Source organism: Enoplosus armatus, chromosome 10 (genome assembly GCF_043641665.1).
Source record: "Enoplosus armatus isolate fEnoArm2 chromosome 10, fEnoArm2.hap1, whole genome shotgun sequence".
NCBI classification, from domain to species: domain Eukaryota; kingdom Metazoa; phylum Chordata; class Actinopteri; order Centrarchiformes; family Enoplosidae; genus Enoplosus; species Enoplosus armatus.
Genome location: NC_092189.1, coordinates 8,827,315 through 8,843,078, shown reverse-complemented (window position 1 = coordinate 8,843,078; position 15,764 = coordinate 8,827,315). Strand labels below are relative to the sequence as shown.

General features: G+C 41.8%; 1 protein-coding gene across 1 annotated transcript; it reads right to left on the bottom strand.

Moving 5' to 3' along the window:
- Positions 1-6,080: 6,080 nt before the first annotated feature.
- Positions 6,081-15,351, bottom strand: mtnr1c (melatonin receptor 1C). The gene is made up of 2 exons (XM_070913992.1): positions 15,156-15,351; positions 6,081-6,946 (listed from the first exon to the last, which is right to left on the bottom strand). The coding sequence occupies exons 1-2, from the start codon at positions 15,349-15,351 to the stop codon at positions 6,081-6,083; spliced, it is 1,062 nt and encodes a 353-aa protein (XP_070770093.1).
- Positions 15,352-15,764: the final 413 nt, after the last annotated feature.

Here is a 15,764-nt window from a genome sequence, read left to right as displayed (position 1 = left end):
CATGTTTTTTATAGGAGCCAATATCTTTTAAATTAAACTTTTAAACAGGAATGTCTGGAACTGTAAGATACTACATGCCACTGACTACAAGCCCTTTTTTCTAATTATACAGAAAAATATCTCAATCACTGGAGCTCGCAATAAAATAAAAAACAAACAGTGACCTCTTTTCATAAACAGGTCATCATTAATTATTTTATACTAAAATTACATCCTCCCAATACACTGGAATTTTATTTTCTCTGCAAACAGATGCAAAACTAAAAACTAATTAGATGGTTTATTGCAGTGAGCTCTGGGAATAGACCATGAACCACTGGCCGCGCATGTTCACCCCGTTATGGTGGGATTATGAATTCTAATAAAACAACCACCTCTCAAATTGGAGCCGATTGACAAAAGCCGTGTTCTCAATGGAATAACTGTGTGTAGATCTGGTCATGGGGTCTTCTATTGCAAATTCAGTACTAAAATTGTCTTTCCTCATGGACGCTGACCTCTGACCTTCTGGAAGTATTTCCCATGGCTCTCTCTGTCTGGACCTCTCTCACTATGCCTTTTGCATTCCACGTGTCACCAGTACTCCATGTCAAACATGAGGCACCCAACGCTCCACACCTGTTGTTTTGACCAAGCGACACCGTGTCCTTCAGGAAATATTCAGAGCCTTGTAACGGGGCGCTGTTATTGTAAATGAAGTTTCCATTTGAAACGAGAGTAAGAATAAAAAACACTTTAAAAATAGTTCCATGCTGTTCATAGCTTTGGCATTTCATTGCATTTACAACTACTGCTGAGAACACTGTTTACAGCATTTATTCAACAACTCTCTAGTATTTTACATTTTGTTTTTTATTTCAGCACTACTCATGTACAATCTTGAGGCACCTTTTTTTGACTTGAGTATTTCCATTTTATGCTATTTCATACTTCAACTCCACTACATTTCAGAGGCAAATCTTGTATTATTTATTTCACTGCATTTGTTTGACAACTAAAGTTACTACTTGCTTTTCAGATTAAGATTGTACATAAAAAAGTGTATGATAAACTTACTGTAAAAAACAATGTAGCCTGTACCTGTTAAAGGAAAAGTTTGACATTTTTAGAAATGTGCTTATTCGCTTTCTTACTGAGAGTTAGATGAGATGAGTGATACCACTCTCATGTCTGTATGCTAAATATGACTAACTTAGCTTAGATTAAAGACTGGAAACAGGGGGAAACAGCTAGCCTGGCTCTCTCCAACAGTAACTCCACGAAGTTACCGGCACGACCAGGAAATAGTCCAGCATAACCTTCCATAAAATTTCTTCATCTTAGCACTTCGGTATTTGGACTGATGTAACAAATGAAATGCAGCGTGTTAATAAGTGAGCTTTAGAGGTGCTGGTAGGTGGACTTTGTTACCTTTGGACAGAAACAGGCGAGCTATTTCTCATGTAGCTCTCAGCAAGAAGGCAAATATGTTTATTCCCAAAATGTCGACCTTTTCCTGTAGATGTGGTTTGTTGCAGTGTCCAGTTGTTTCAGATGTCTACGAGTTAAGCAGAGATTTCTCAGATGATTTCGTTTAAATAAGTGCTTGAGGCACAAAAAGGTAAAACTATCCAGTATTTCACAATTAGAGCAAAGTTAATCTCACAGCCCTCGAGTTTAATGTTGTGACCCTTTGGAGGGGGCATGACCCCTTGGTTGGGAACCACTGGACTAAACAGATGAACTGTATATAAAGTACTTACAACTAGCTCCACCTCAACTAGATACAATTTCGACTTAGTGTACAAATTGTTGCGTCAGTATTAACGATTTAATAATGTAATATATAAGAAGAATGTTATTCACAGGTGCCATCTTTCTGTGGATCGAGATATATAGACGATAATACATCTTGAATGCAGAACTTTTACTTCTAATGAAGTATTTTTACATTGTACTTTTTACAATTTACTCTGAGGACTTCCTCCACCACCAGTACTATGACAAACTAGAGGTTACTATGTCAACAAACAAGGAGCATAGGAACATATTATCTAGTAGAAATAGTTGAACTTTTTCAAAATCATCTCATCATCTATCATCCCCTCTCCTGTACATGATTCAGTCTAAAAATAAAGTCAAGAAATCTGACGCAAATAATCACCATCATCCCCATTTCCTGCTCTCATTGGCTTCCTTGGACCCACGACACCTAAAACCTCCTGGTACTATTGTGACCCACAGCCCATCGGGACATGTAGGAACACATCATATGCATGAGAACACAGGCAGTGCTAAACCCAATGCACAAATCCATTAGGAGACTTGCTATTGGGGCAGCAGGCCCACTGTGAGACCCCACCGCTGTAAAACGCAATGATGTGCAAGAGCTGTAGAAATTCCTCTGTGCAAAGAGAGGAGTTAGGTCTAGCTTCATCCAGCGGGCGTAAAAAAAACCCCGTCATGCCAGTGTTGGGGCATATAATGCCTCATTCTTCATCCATATTTTTGTTACCGACATTTGTGGCAGTGTTCTGCTGTTGTGGAAATAATCTCCCACAAATGAGAATTTGTGTCTTGGAGGCCTCTCCCACTCACATACCACTGAGAAGGAGAAGAAAATAAGCAAGTGAAAACATGGCTGTGGAGGGAGTATCATGTCCTCAGACAAATTCTAGTTTTACGCATTGTGCTTGGTCCAGTTTGAGCAATAAATTCTCAGTGCCATGAAGCTGGTGCTGCAAGGAGCACTGCAGATCTTAGATATATTTACAGAAAAATAAGACAAGGATACCTGCTTTGTATCTGATATATGACAATAGAATTATATACTTTATGATATTAAATTCTGACATACCCCTACATGACAGCACACAGGGATTTATGGTGTGACTTGGTTGCAGAAAGCTTACCTGAGACACAAAGTTGCAGCCAAAGCAAAAGCAAATGGAGCTGATGTTACAGAGACACCAGGCAGGAGGCTGTGCACTGAGAGTCACATGCACATGTGAAATTGGCTTAATAAAGTCATGAGTTATGATGGATCTTATGGCATAGGGCAGCATGGATAGATCATGCTGTCCTTGAACATACCGTAAGAGAAAAATGTCTCCACGAGCTATTGCCCTTCATATTAAATCACAGCAAAATGACAGACTGTGTGGGTGGGTAGAGCAGTCATTTCAGTTTTTCGTCCTGGACTCTGGATTGTATCTTTGATTTATCTACTGAGCAATATGAGTTGTATCTTGAGTCTTTTCTGTCAATGTGTTTAGTGTAAAAATGCCAACTATTGTTTTAGATACTAGACACCTTGGTAATGCAGTGTCACAAGTTATCCAACATTGGTAGAATTTATATGAAATCAGATTTCAATGCAGGGACTTTTTCTTGGTTTTATCACAATTAGTTGGTTTTTGAACAGATTAAACAAACAAGATAACATGTAACATGTTGATTAGTGAGAGCTGGTTGGCTGTTTTTCCAGCCAACAGAGCTAAGCTAGGTGTTTCCAGTCTTTACACTGAGCTAAGCCAACCGTCTCCTGGCTGTAGCTTCCTACTTAACAGCACAGATGTGGGAGCGGTATTAATCTTCCCATCTTACTCTCAATACAAAAGCAAAAAAGGGTATTTCCCAAAATGTAAAACTATTCCTTAGATACCTTAGGAGAGAGTGGGGTGAATAAATACAGGTAAAAGGAGCAGGAAAAAGAGAGAATGGAGAGTGGAAGGTGAGAGGAGGGGAAAGACGGATGACCCTGCCATTAGTCTGTGACTCTTTGGTGTGCGTTAGAGCCGACACCGTCATCTTCCCTCGAGCCCCTTTAGTCACTCATCTGTGGCTGACCATGCACTGGCATGTGGGCTGCTTCTTTCTTCCACATCAGAGACACTGTCTGTCTCGTAAGATTGCCTATATCTGTAGCATGCACAGCAGAATACAAAACTCAAGAAAATGGATCTGATGGTGAATGTAAAACATGCTGAAAGTATTTATGAATCCTTTGAATTAGACATCAGGAATGTGTAATCTCTTTAATATTTCAGCAATAGTGCATCATATCAAGAATGTGTCACACTGACATCTTGGAGCCTCCCTGTGAGGTGAACCGCTCATAGTTTGTTTGCTGGGTGGAAGTTATGCTGGGAGGCTGTCAGAGCTCATCTCGGCTAGGGTGACATGCGCTCGGGCACACTTGCACTATCACGAAATCACATCTCTGGCTCCTGATGTGTATCGTGTCCCTCAGGCATTTAATAAACAAGAAAGCTAGCTTTGCTTTTATCATCTGTTTTTTTCCCCTTTTCAAGATTTCTAAAATACCTAAATCATTCAAGGTCTGAAAGGGGACGCCTGAGGGCTTTGAACCTTTTAGCCCAATAAACTGATATATGCGATAGTTGAAACAGTTTGTTTACCAGAGGAATTGACTGAAAACTGTGAGAGAATTCAATTTTACAAACAACAAGGCATTCTCCATTAACACACAAAGTCTTTTCTGATATTTGTTGTTGTCCCTCTTGAATTAAAACTGGAGCAATAGCTTCCACAATCTTCCCAGTGTTTTTTAGTGAGGGCATCATCACTCAGAAGACAAGCCTGAGGGTGAAACAGCATCATGGTGAATTAATACAGCCTACATTCCCAGTGAGAAGGGGACTGAGATACTCAGACACACCGAGGATGAAATATGGGATGCAAACTTCACCATAGCTTTTACAGAAGCTAAAATTTGTTTCCAGATTGGCGCCTACCCCAGTTTTAATATCCTCAGTCACTGAAAACAAAGTCATAGCGTTAAATCCTCAATAATTGAGCTGAACATAAAATGAGAGGGCTTCAGTAGATTGCATTGAAGGAAAACAACCTACTGTTTGACTTTTCTATCATTAATGCTGCATGTAAGAGTGCAGAGACACAGCTGGAGTAGAAAATACATTTATTTTATTTTCACTATGTTGTTGACATACTCATAATCAATCTGTGCAAACAGGAAGTGAGTCATTCTCATGCACATGATGTACACATGCTGGGATGTGGCTTGAAAAGTGAAGTCTCCCATCCAAATAACTGGCTACACGGTATGTATGACTCACTGTATGAAAGAGTTTAGGAAAGTTATCCTCAGTGCTCAGTGAATACTGACTGTCTGGATTTTATTGGTTGTTAACCAGTTAGTTGGTTAAATGTCGGTGCAGGGAGGTTGTCACAAAGGAGCACCATGTACCAGTGATACAATAATTTGTTTTCCTCTCAACATGAGGGAACAGTAGTCGTGTTTCCATTCAATTGTCAGGTGAATTTTAAGCAAACTTTTATAATGTCACAAAAAAGAAATGCGAATTAGGCACATTTCCATCCACTGATTTGGTGCGAATAAACAAGGCTCGATGCAAAGCGTAGTTTTGTCTTGTCAGAAGTTGGCAGTACAGGCTACACTTTGCACTTTACGCAAAGCTGTAATCCACCAGTAAACAGAGAAGAAGAAGTAGGTCGTGAACTGGAAACAAAGAAGTCACCCTGGCCATCCAACCCATCTACGGGGGAAAAATGGAGAGAGGTCCTCAGGAATTTGTTTCTATTAGGCAAGTTTTAGTTGTTCTTTCATGTCAGCTAGTATTGGTCATGTTTCATGCTGTCCGGAGACGAAGACAAATGAATGCAGAGCGGTTCAGCGGAAACAGCTGATCAGTCATGTGAGTTAAAAGTTCACTATGTCAGAACTTATTTGGCAAAAGTGTTTCCATATTCCATTTAGCACATCAACTCTTTTTTGACAAAGGCTAAAACCACCTCAAGCAAACTTTTTTGCGCCATTGAGGAAGTCTTATCAAATTTTGTTTTCATACAGCTTTTCTAATGCAATACTTCAAAATGCGCCTCAAAATGTACGTTTATGGAAACACGACTAGTGTCTGACATGGCAGAAAGGAATACGGTGGCAGCAGCAGCATCTAGCGTCCTCTCCAAACATGATTACATCTTTACAACTGGAAAATGATACGCATCCTGTGACAAGGCACTGGGTGAATTGTGTCACACATCCACAATGAGGCTCCAGAGAAACTTGACCAAAGTTTCCCAGTAAAACATTTAGTTTATACATTTATCTCTGCTACATTATTGTTTGTTACAGCCGGTGAAGGCTTACTCTTCAGTCCCTCTGTGGCACACCTGGAGGTCTCCATGAGCAGCAGACGTGGGATGCAAAGAGCAAGAAGGATTGTCTTGTATTCTTTGCGAAAGTTTTGGTTTAGCAGTCCGTATATGATGGCGTTGAGGCAGCTGTTGAAGTACGCCATAAAGTAGCTCATGACAAAGAGCCACTCGGGTATGTTGGGCGCAACTTTCACAGGGTTTATAGCTACAGCCAGGCCTATGAGGTTAAGTGGAGCCCAGCACACTGCAAACAACACAAACACCATAAACATAGTCAGGAAGTTCCTCACATCACTGGGTTTCAGTTTGGTCCTTTGCTCCGGTTTAACTCGATGTTTCACTTGAATCACCAGCACCCATATCCTCATGTAGCAGTAGGACACCACCAGCAGCGGAATCAGGAAGTGAATAATCACCACTGAGATAGTGTAGTATGAGCTGACCGTCTGTGCAAAGGTGCAGGAGTAGATGCGGGGATCATACTGCAGCGAGCCCACAAAGAAGTTTGGCACTGTGGCGATGGCGGTGAGCAGCCAGGTGAGGCCCACGTAGCAGCAGGTGTTCCTCAGGCTGTACAGGCGGTCGTAGTGGAGGCTGTGGCAGATGTAGCAGTAGCGGTTGATGGCGATGGCCGTGATGTTGAAGATGGAGCCGATGACGCTGAGGCCCATGATGAAGCCGCTGGCCTGGCAGTGCAGGTCGCCCATGATCCAGTCATCGTGGAAGATGGCTGTCAGGACCAGAGGGTAGGGGTACAGCGCCACCACCAGGTCTGCCACGGACAAACTCACCACGAAGATGTTGCCTGGAGAAACAGAAGAGGTTCAGATAACAGACAAAACATGACCCAAACTGGTATATAATTAAAGAAGACTGCAGTCCCATTTCACTTGATGCTCCAGGTTAAAATAAACTGGGTCACTGGAGGTACGACTGTGACTTCATAAAAGAGCAGCTTCACTGTGCCGCCTGTGGCTCATTTTGATGAGGCTTTTACCTTGTACTCTCCACTGCACCGATGTGGATCCAGGCAAATGCTTTATTGTCACAGCACTCTCTGTGTTGCAACCCCCTTTTTTTCCTCACTGTAACTGTTTTTAAAACTAGCAACATTTTTAGCCAGCCAGTGGCATGGCTCTCTGAATAGCAATTGTGGTCTGTCAACAACTATTGGATAGATTGCTATGAAATTTGGAAGACATTCATGGTGCCCAGTACGGTGGCCGACAAGAACGGAAACGGGCTGCAAATTTTAAAAAATGCTTAAAGCAAAAACAAATACATTCACAACAAACGCGCTGCAACGAGAAACAGGATGCAACGTACGATGCAAAGTCTAAAACAGCGACATATACTTGTACGTATTCTTTTTTACATTTGTTTTTTACAACATTATAAAAGAGCAACAGACTTTCATAGCTAGTGCTAGTGTGCTCTCATCTGGTCTCTCTGTCTCTCTCGGGCCGAAAATTAAGTTGTTCCACTTATCGCTCCCCCTAGAGGCCGGAGCACTTCTGTTGTGTTGACTGGATATGCAGCATTTCCCTGTTGCATTTTTTTAGGGTTTTTTTAGGTTTGAATTTGCATCGTTTCTGAAGCTGCAACACGATTCTCCTAATGGAGATGTTTTGAGCCATTGTAGTGCTTTTGCCCTTGTTGGCCACCGTAGCCCGGAGGATGAACCACATAGACTTTAATGATCCTCTGATTTTAGCGGCAACATGAGGTTGACATTTATGGTTTTGAGTGAAATATCTTTTTGGATTAATTGTTATGATTTAGTGTACAGACATCATGTCCCCTTCAGGATGAATTGCAATAATTCTGGTGCTCCCCTGATTTTTCATCTAGCTCCATCATCAGGTCGAAACTTTAATTTGTCCAAATACCTGCAAAACTAATGACGCTCCCCTCAGCCACAGCTGTACTTTGTGTTTAGTGCTAATTAGCATATGTTAGCATGCTAACACACGAAACTAAGGCGGTGAACACTGTAAATATTAAACCTGCTAAACATCAACAGCATTGTCATTGTGAGCATGTCAGCATGCTGATGTTAGCATTTAGCTCAAAGCACCACTGTGCCTAACATGGCTGTGGACATGTAGTCTTGTTTATAGCAATATTTTATTTTGCAATAAAATGCTCAAATCAGGCTGTTCTTGTTTTAAAGCTTCTTTGCTCCGGGGAACAGACAGTTTAAGTACATAAAAACCAGGACATGGGCGATTTCAGCGTCTGATTACATTCAAACAAGTTCCTGTCCTCCTGAGGTCTACGCTGATAGTGGTGTGACACTGGATCTCCTCCTGAAGACATGAATCATAGAAAATGACGTCTGATATTGTTACAGTGCAGCTGTTCTGGGTGGGGGAGAATAAAACAATAAATTCAATTGTAATGTTGTGTCAGATAAGAAGACAGATAACAAGAGCTTGAAGTGGAGCCACGATGCAATTGAATTGGTGTTTCGCAAAAGAAGAATTTGCTTCTCATAAGTTTTGAGTGCAAGTTGCGCCATAGGGGTCTATTGTGTGTGCAAGATACACATTAGGGGTCAAGATTTGTGACGAATTGGAGATTTTACCCAAATAAACCCAGCTTTTTAGAGATAAAACTCTGTCTTTATCATATGGTTTGCACTCCTTGTAGTGAGCAGCATCAAGCTGATAGACACTACAGTACTTAACATAAATATACAGAAAATCTGATGATACTGCTTGTCAGCCCCCACTTTTAGCCACTCTGTCATGGACCATTACATCACTAGAATTAGATTAGTTTAGAACATAATCATTTATGTTTTCTGTAAAGAATTATATTTAATGTGCCTCATTTTAACAGCATTTTGTGTCAGATGTTGGGGTGATTCCAGGGTTGATATAACATAAACTACCTCCTGAAGTTGAAATGTGAAGGCACAAAGGCTCTCGCTCACTCAGACAGCAGCTGAAACAACAGCATTGATTGGCAGATATGATGAGAGTGGATTCAAAACACATGTTGGCCATCAATCGTTGGTCTTCAAAGCTCGTTATAATCCCTGCACCCCAGGGACAACACGGCTACGGTGTGTTGTTTAGCAACCAGTCTAATTTTAATTTACTTGCCTGAATTTCAATCATTGAACGTGGTAAAAAAATAAAATAACAAAGAGCATACAACATTATAAAATGTTACAAAAACCACATTCATTTCAGAAGAAAATCAGATGTTGGTTTCACATTTTCCACGGACATGTCCACAGGTATTCAGAGACAGTCGATTTCCACGTTATGAAAACAGCACGAGCCGTCTCTCAAGCCTGCTGAGATAAAAATAAAAGCATTTGTTCTTCCATCCTCGAGTCAGCTCAGTGGGCAAATCTGTCAGATCGTATTTGTGACGCTCACAGTACTCGCTGTGTGCATTTGTCATTGTGCAGAGGTTTGATTCCTCGCTGACATCATGCGGCTCAGTGTTATCATGTGCGCTGGCTGGACAGGGCATGCTACAGCCTCATAGCTCTCTCTGGCTGAACCCTCGCCCCCCCCTTATCATCAAGAGGATGAGGTAAGTGCTGAAACACCGCTGAGAGGATTGCTGCGAAGCGGCCAGATGACTTCTTTGTTTTGTTGGCATCCATTATTAAAACACTGGAAGAACCATTACCTCTCGCTGTTCAATTAACCAACTTGGCCGGCCTGTTCATCACACCCAAACTCACAGCACTAAAAAACGATTATTGTTTTAGCGTAAAACAGTCAACCAACAAAAATATTCTCACGCCTGGATACCAGAATAGAGTCTTGCCCGCTGACATCTTTAGGAGCTATTCTTATCAGCGAGTGTGAGTGTGAACAGAGCTCAACCTGGATGCTGATTGGTAACAGGCCATCAGGGACAGCTGACTTGCAGCCTTTAACTTCTCTGACACCATTGGCTCTGTAATAATCTGTTCGTACAGTATACTCACAAAACTGTCAACCAAGTGAAATGTTGCATCAAATCAACTGATTCTTGCTTTAAAGTGTCTCCCGAGAGTCGGGCGACCGCCCCATGAATTCCCCCCTCTGTATCGCTCACACTCTCTCTCTCTCTCTCTCTCTCTCTCTGTCTGTCACACACAATATTTTCCGGCGAATGAAACATAAATCAAAACAGAACAGCAGAGAACTATTCAGCTATGCATGAGTGAAACAAGATATTTGTCACCGGAATCATCCAGAGCACACCAGGCTGCAGCATATTCAAAAATATATAAGACAGGAACTGCCTCACACCCTCCTTTTCAGCACATAAACCTGCATATGTATAAAAATAGGCTCTGTATACAATGTGGGCATATTTATGGCACATTCCAGCTGAATAGTTCTGAATGGTAAAAAATAACAATGTGGGAAATAAAAAGGGAGTTCTGCTGGAGCCAGAATAAGCACATAATGAAGATGCAAGTGCAGGAGATAAACAAACCAAAAGACAGAAAAACAAAAGCCTGCCGGCCAAGTCGGGTTTTCAATCTGATGGCTGTGTGCACGTGTGAATGTCAGGGGCTTATGTTACGCTGTCAAACCCACCGTCTGCATCCCATCACTCTCGCTGCTCACACTGGAAACGTGATGTACTACACTTTGATTCACCCGACTATATTTACACACCTTTGAAGGAAAGATGAATTCATAAAAATGTGTAGGAGGGCTGGCATCGCCTGGATCCGGCTGAATGTCAGCAGCGCAGAGGCTTATTGCTGCGAGTGCACATCCCGAATTAGATTACATTCAATTTACTCAGTCATGTTATCATAAATAAGCAAGAATAACCTTTCGGCAAGGGCATTAGCGCTGATTAATTCACAGTGACTACTTCATGAACTCATGTTCAAGGGGCCAGAGAGTTTTTTTTTCTCAAAGAAGTTTAACATTAGACTGACACAAGCTGCCTTTTGGTGATGCAGCCTGCTATGAGCCCGGACAAAAACATCATCGTCATCATCAAAGGCCATCCACCAATCAGACCCCCTACATCTGAGAAAATACGACTCACTGGCCCTGAGAGGAATCATCAGGACACAATCAGCGACCTGTTTAACAGTGTTTCTCTTGTTAGGTGCAATCCAAAACGAGGATGACAGTGAATTATGCCAATTTGAACAAAACAGGCTCAGTAGAAGCAAAGATTGGATGTAATGTAAACACAACAGTGCCTTTACTTTTATCTAGATGTGGTTTAGTCAGATAATCCTAACCTGATAACATCCCACCTCCACACTCACCACATTAGAAAACTACACTTCATGCACTATTTTGTTGTTGAGAAAAAGAAGACATGTTTAATGTAGTGTGCTAAGTGATGTTCCCCGTGGATCTGTGCTGTCAATTTAAATTGCCTTCTGGTTTGAGTCACTCAAGCCCCCCCCCCCCCCCCCCCCGCCCCCCCCCGGACAGTCCGGTTTTTAGATTTTCTTCATGACTGTAGAGTGACTGAAGGGAGATGAAGTGCATGATTTAACAAAACTCAAGTCCATCCTTAACCATACACACCCGCATGACCCACAGCTCCTGACATGGAGGTGCAAGCTGCACACACACACGCACACACACACACACACACACACACACACACACACACACTCAGTCAAGCTTGTTCTTTCGTTATTTCCTCCATCTGCTCCCCTTCATCGTTCTCTCTCTCTCTCTCTCTCTCTCTCTCTCTCTCTCTCTCTCTCTCTCTCTCTCGAGTGCATTTTGTGAGTGTATTTTTAGTATGGTTAACCCCAGTGGGACACTATACTGTTAACACCCCATTGGCAGTCCTATAGTGCCATGCTCTACCCTTTGAAGAATCACTGGATAGATCCTATTACATTTGCACTCTTGAGAGAACCTGCAAACTTGTGAAAATGGAGCATATGGTACCGATTCTCCTCAAATATATATATATATCACTCAGAAGATGTACCAGCATCTACCAAAGGAGTGCAGATGCATGTGTTTTTTGGGGGGGGTTGAGTGGTGGATAACGGAAGGATACATGGAGGCAGTGTGCAAGGCTAGTGTGTTGAAGTGAAGCAGAGCGGAAAGGTCCGGCTGCTGTGTGTGAGGAAGCAAAACCAGCAGTCTGAATAGTGTGTAATGGAGAGAGGAGATGGGATGTTTTCTGCCTGACACACAGAATTCCACAAAAATACATGTCTGAGAGTCGCCTCTACTCACTGTAAATCATAAATCATACCTCCGTACATCACTCATGTGTCAGTTGGTGGGCCCAGAGGATGTTATTAGATTATAGTGCACCTATCACAAAACAGCCATTTATCACAGATCTGATCTGATCAGATTTTTATGGCAGTCAGATCTTCTACAGCTGTTTCACTGTTCTCCAGCCGTGTCCATGCTTTCCTTTAGGAAAGTCTGTACAATTAAACATTCATACAAAGTGAACCAGGCCTATAAATAGCTTGTTAAGAACAGAGAGGAGATTGATGATAGGCTAACAGCAGCAACAATTTCAGCCACTTAAGGACACACTCAAAAAAAAAAAAAGAGAAGATAACATGAGATAGAGGCTCTTAGTTTCAGGTTTGCTGACCAGCGGGACACCACGACTCTGGTGAGGACTCTCATGTGACTGGACCTGTCAGTCAGTCCAATTAGAGTAGGGGAACAATAATATGAGGTCTGTAATTAGTGCAGTGTCCATAGTCCACCAGCATGGAGAAGACTTTTGAACAGGCCATTTACTCTTGCCCTCTTGTTTGAGACCAGTCGACTGTGGCATTTTTTGCAAAATGGATAATCAAATTATTCTCCGGGCTCCTGAACTTCTTGCCAAACTGCTTTTGGCTGGTGTACACGGGAACACACTGGATGTGTTATGTAATGTATTTGAAATTGTAATTAAAAGCTCATTATTCCAAACACTCGCTGACCTAATCCCGCTGCCTGATTCGCACGTCCTCATTAGCATCATGTTGTGATCATGGAGTTTAGTCTCTTACTTCAGCAGAAGGCTTTCCTGACTTTATTTTTAACCATAGAGCTGCTGGCTATAATGGTACATGGCTCTATATCTCCAGGATCTCCACGCTTTGTTCTGTTTCCAGCCACATTTCCGACAACACATCTCAGTGTTCTGCACAGTGTGTTTGAGAAAACCAAATCACGAGGTTCGATCATATAAATAGAGTAACATGTGTTTATAGTTCTTGTAACTGGAGATGTCATAAACCCTGTAAGGCTTCAATGTATGTTTATTGCTGAGACTGTTCTGTGACTGATCATTTGATAAATATATATATTTTTGTCACAACTTTAGTTTTTCCACGCTAGACGAGAAACAGATTCTGAGGATAAAGATGTTATCTGTTTCTTATAGAAGGAAATGGACACCAACACACACAATTTGCAACCCAAGATAATAATAATAATTGAATTTGTTCAGGGATTGTATATGAAAATTACCGGGGTGGGAAGGAGGGCTAAAACCTATGTTTTACTTATTAAAAAAACAAGGCCCTCCCCAGCATCATCAATATTTTCTTTGGACCCTTTTCTGGAAAAAGTGCAACACCCTCCCCTCTAGTATCTCAAAATGATTTAGCAGTGTTAGCTTGGTACAATAGCCATTTTAAATGTTAAAGTGAGACTATGAAACTTGGTGCAACCATTGAAAGGTTTTTCTGTGACATGGCGCAAGCAGAGAAGAGTTATACATCTACTGCGTTGACTCACTTGATTTAAAGTTTGCTAACATTTGCTAACAGTAGCTGGTCATACCAGAACAAATAAGGTAGCAAAACATCTGTGTGTACTGAATTGAGCAGCATTGAATTGCTCTGATATATTAACAGAATAATGTTCACAATAGCCACTACTGTCCATATTTTAGCAAGCATTAGCTACTAACTGATTATGATGGTAAAAACAAAACCCTAATAGACACATGACTGTTGTCCTCTGCATATTGTTGCACACGAGAAAGGTATATATTTGGTATAACTATTTTTATACAACTATTTGTAGCTAACCATATTGCAAGGGGAGGCTGAAATAAAATATTAATCTGGGGTTAGAAAAAAAGTAAAAAAAAAAAAAAAAGACTGTCCTTTAGCCGAAAGAAACATTTGAATACCCTTCAATTTTTTTGCTCCCCTCGACCCCTAATAACGTTCGCCCAGTCCCTTAGTTCATTAAAACAGACTTAAAGAGACAATTTACAACTAATTTCCAAAAGAATGCAAGGCACTGGAAATAACAGGAAGTGACTTAGTGGCCATTTGAGACAAATACAGGCTAGAAAGTAAAAGGGGGAAACTGAATGGTTTGCCAGGAAAGAAAAATGGCATTTAAGTGAGCAGAACAAATATGTTCTTCACCTTCACGCTGCTGTCACGACACTTCAAATGTAACACAAGAAAATATGAGGTTGTGATGGACGTAAGACTTGTACAAAAGGACACAGAAGCTATACTCTCACCTTGGCTGCTCATGGGACACTACAGGTCCTGATATAAGGAGGGGATGTGATTTATGTGGCATGGAGAACCAAGGATAAAGCCAGATGGAGGGAAGAGGGTGTTATTATTTATGTAGAGATATGAGGGCAGACAGGCAAGGCTGTGGAGACTCCATCGCACTGAGACTGGACTAGTAAGACTCACTTTAGATAGTAGCCTAATTGTCAAACACAGAGGTCACACGGCACATGTTGTTATGTTACATCATTTTAGTTATGAATGGAGAGAGCAGGACATCCCACATACTGGAGGTCATTGAGACAAAGATCTTTCTTTTTGGCTTTGACCAGATGGAAATGATTAAAGAGTCCGTTGTTAAACAGATTATTTCTGAAATGATAAAACACATGAATTTCACATGAATTTTGATTTTCTATTGTGAATGTCTGCTTGTCCCTAACTTGGGCATACTTCACATATCTTAAAGCTGCTGCTTCCATCATTTATTTACACCAGCACATATCTGAGGGTCTTTTCCAACATACACTTTATTAAAAAACACATTTTCTTTATCTCTCACCTGCATTCCTGAGCTTTTTGTTCCTGTACACGGACAGGATGACGAGGACATTGCCCAGGATGTCCACCACGATGGTGAAGATCAGCACGCTGGCCAGCGCAGTGGACAGTCCAGCGGAGGACGCGCTCAGCCCGCCGTCGCTCTCATTCCGGGACAAACAGCTCGACCCGTTCCCATCCTTTACCTCTAAATCCATCACCCTCAGGGTGCAGTGGCCATGGTGGGGACACTCCAATGTTCAGTTGGAAAAAAATGTATAGTCACAGACCCAAAATTCAAAAGGACTTTACTGAAGGGAGTCTTGAACTTTTTGAGGGGGTGAACCACACTCCTCCTCCGCCTGTGGAGTAGCAGGAGGAAGACGCGAACCATGACATGATCGCAATAGTAATAGATTTTATGCATGCGGGGAAATGTACGACGTTCATTTCTAAGGTGATAAAGATGCCAGCAGCTCGTGTGTCACCGCCTTCCTCCGTGTGGTCCTCATGAGTCACAAAAGCCTCTTCCGGCGCGCTGCTCCAGGAGCGCTCTCCTGTGCGTAATGGAAATGCGAGGATGCGAGGCTCACTCAGAGGGCAGCCCCGTGTTGGCTTTACGCGGCATTAG

Excerpts from the sequence above, each read along its gene's own strand:
- mtnr1c (XM_070913992.1), bottom strand. The coding sequence starts at position 15,351 with ATGGATTTAGAGGTAAAGGATGGGAACGGGTCGAGCTGTTTGTCCCGG. Across the intron at positions 6,947-15,155 it reads CAAAAAGCTCAGGAATGCAG|GCAACATCTTCGTGGTGAGT; the intron begins GTGAGAGATAAA and ends CTGTTTCTCCAG.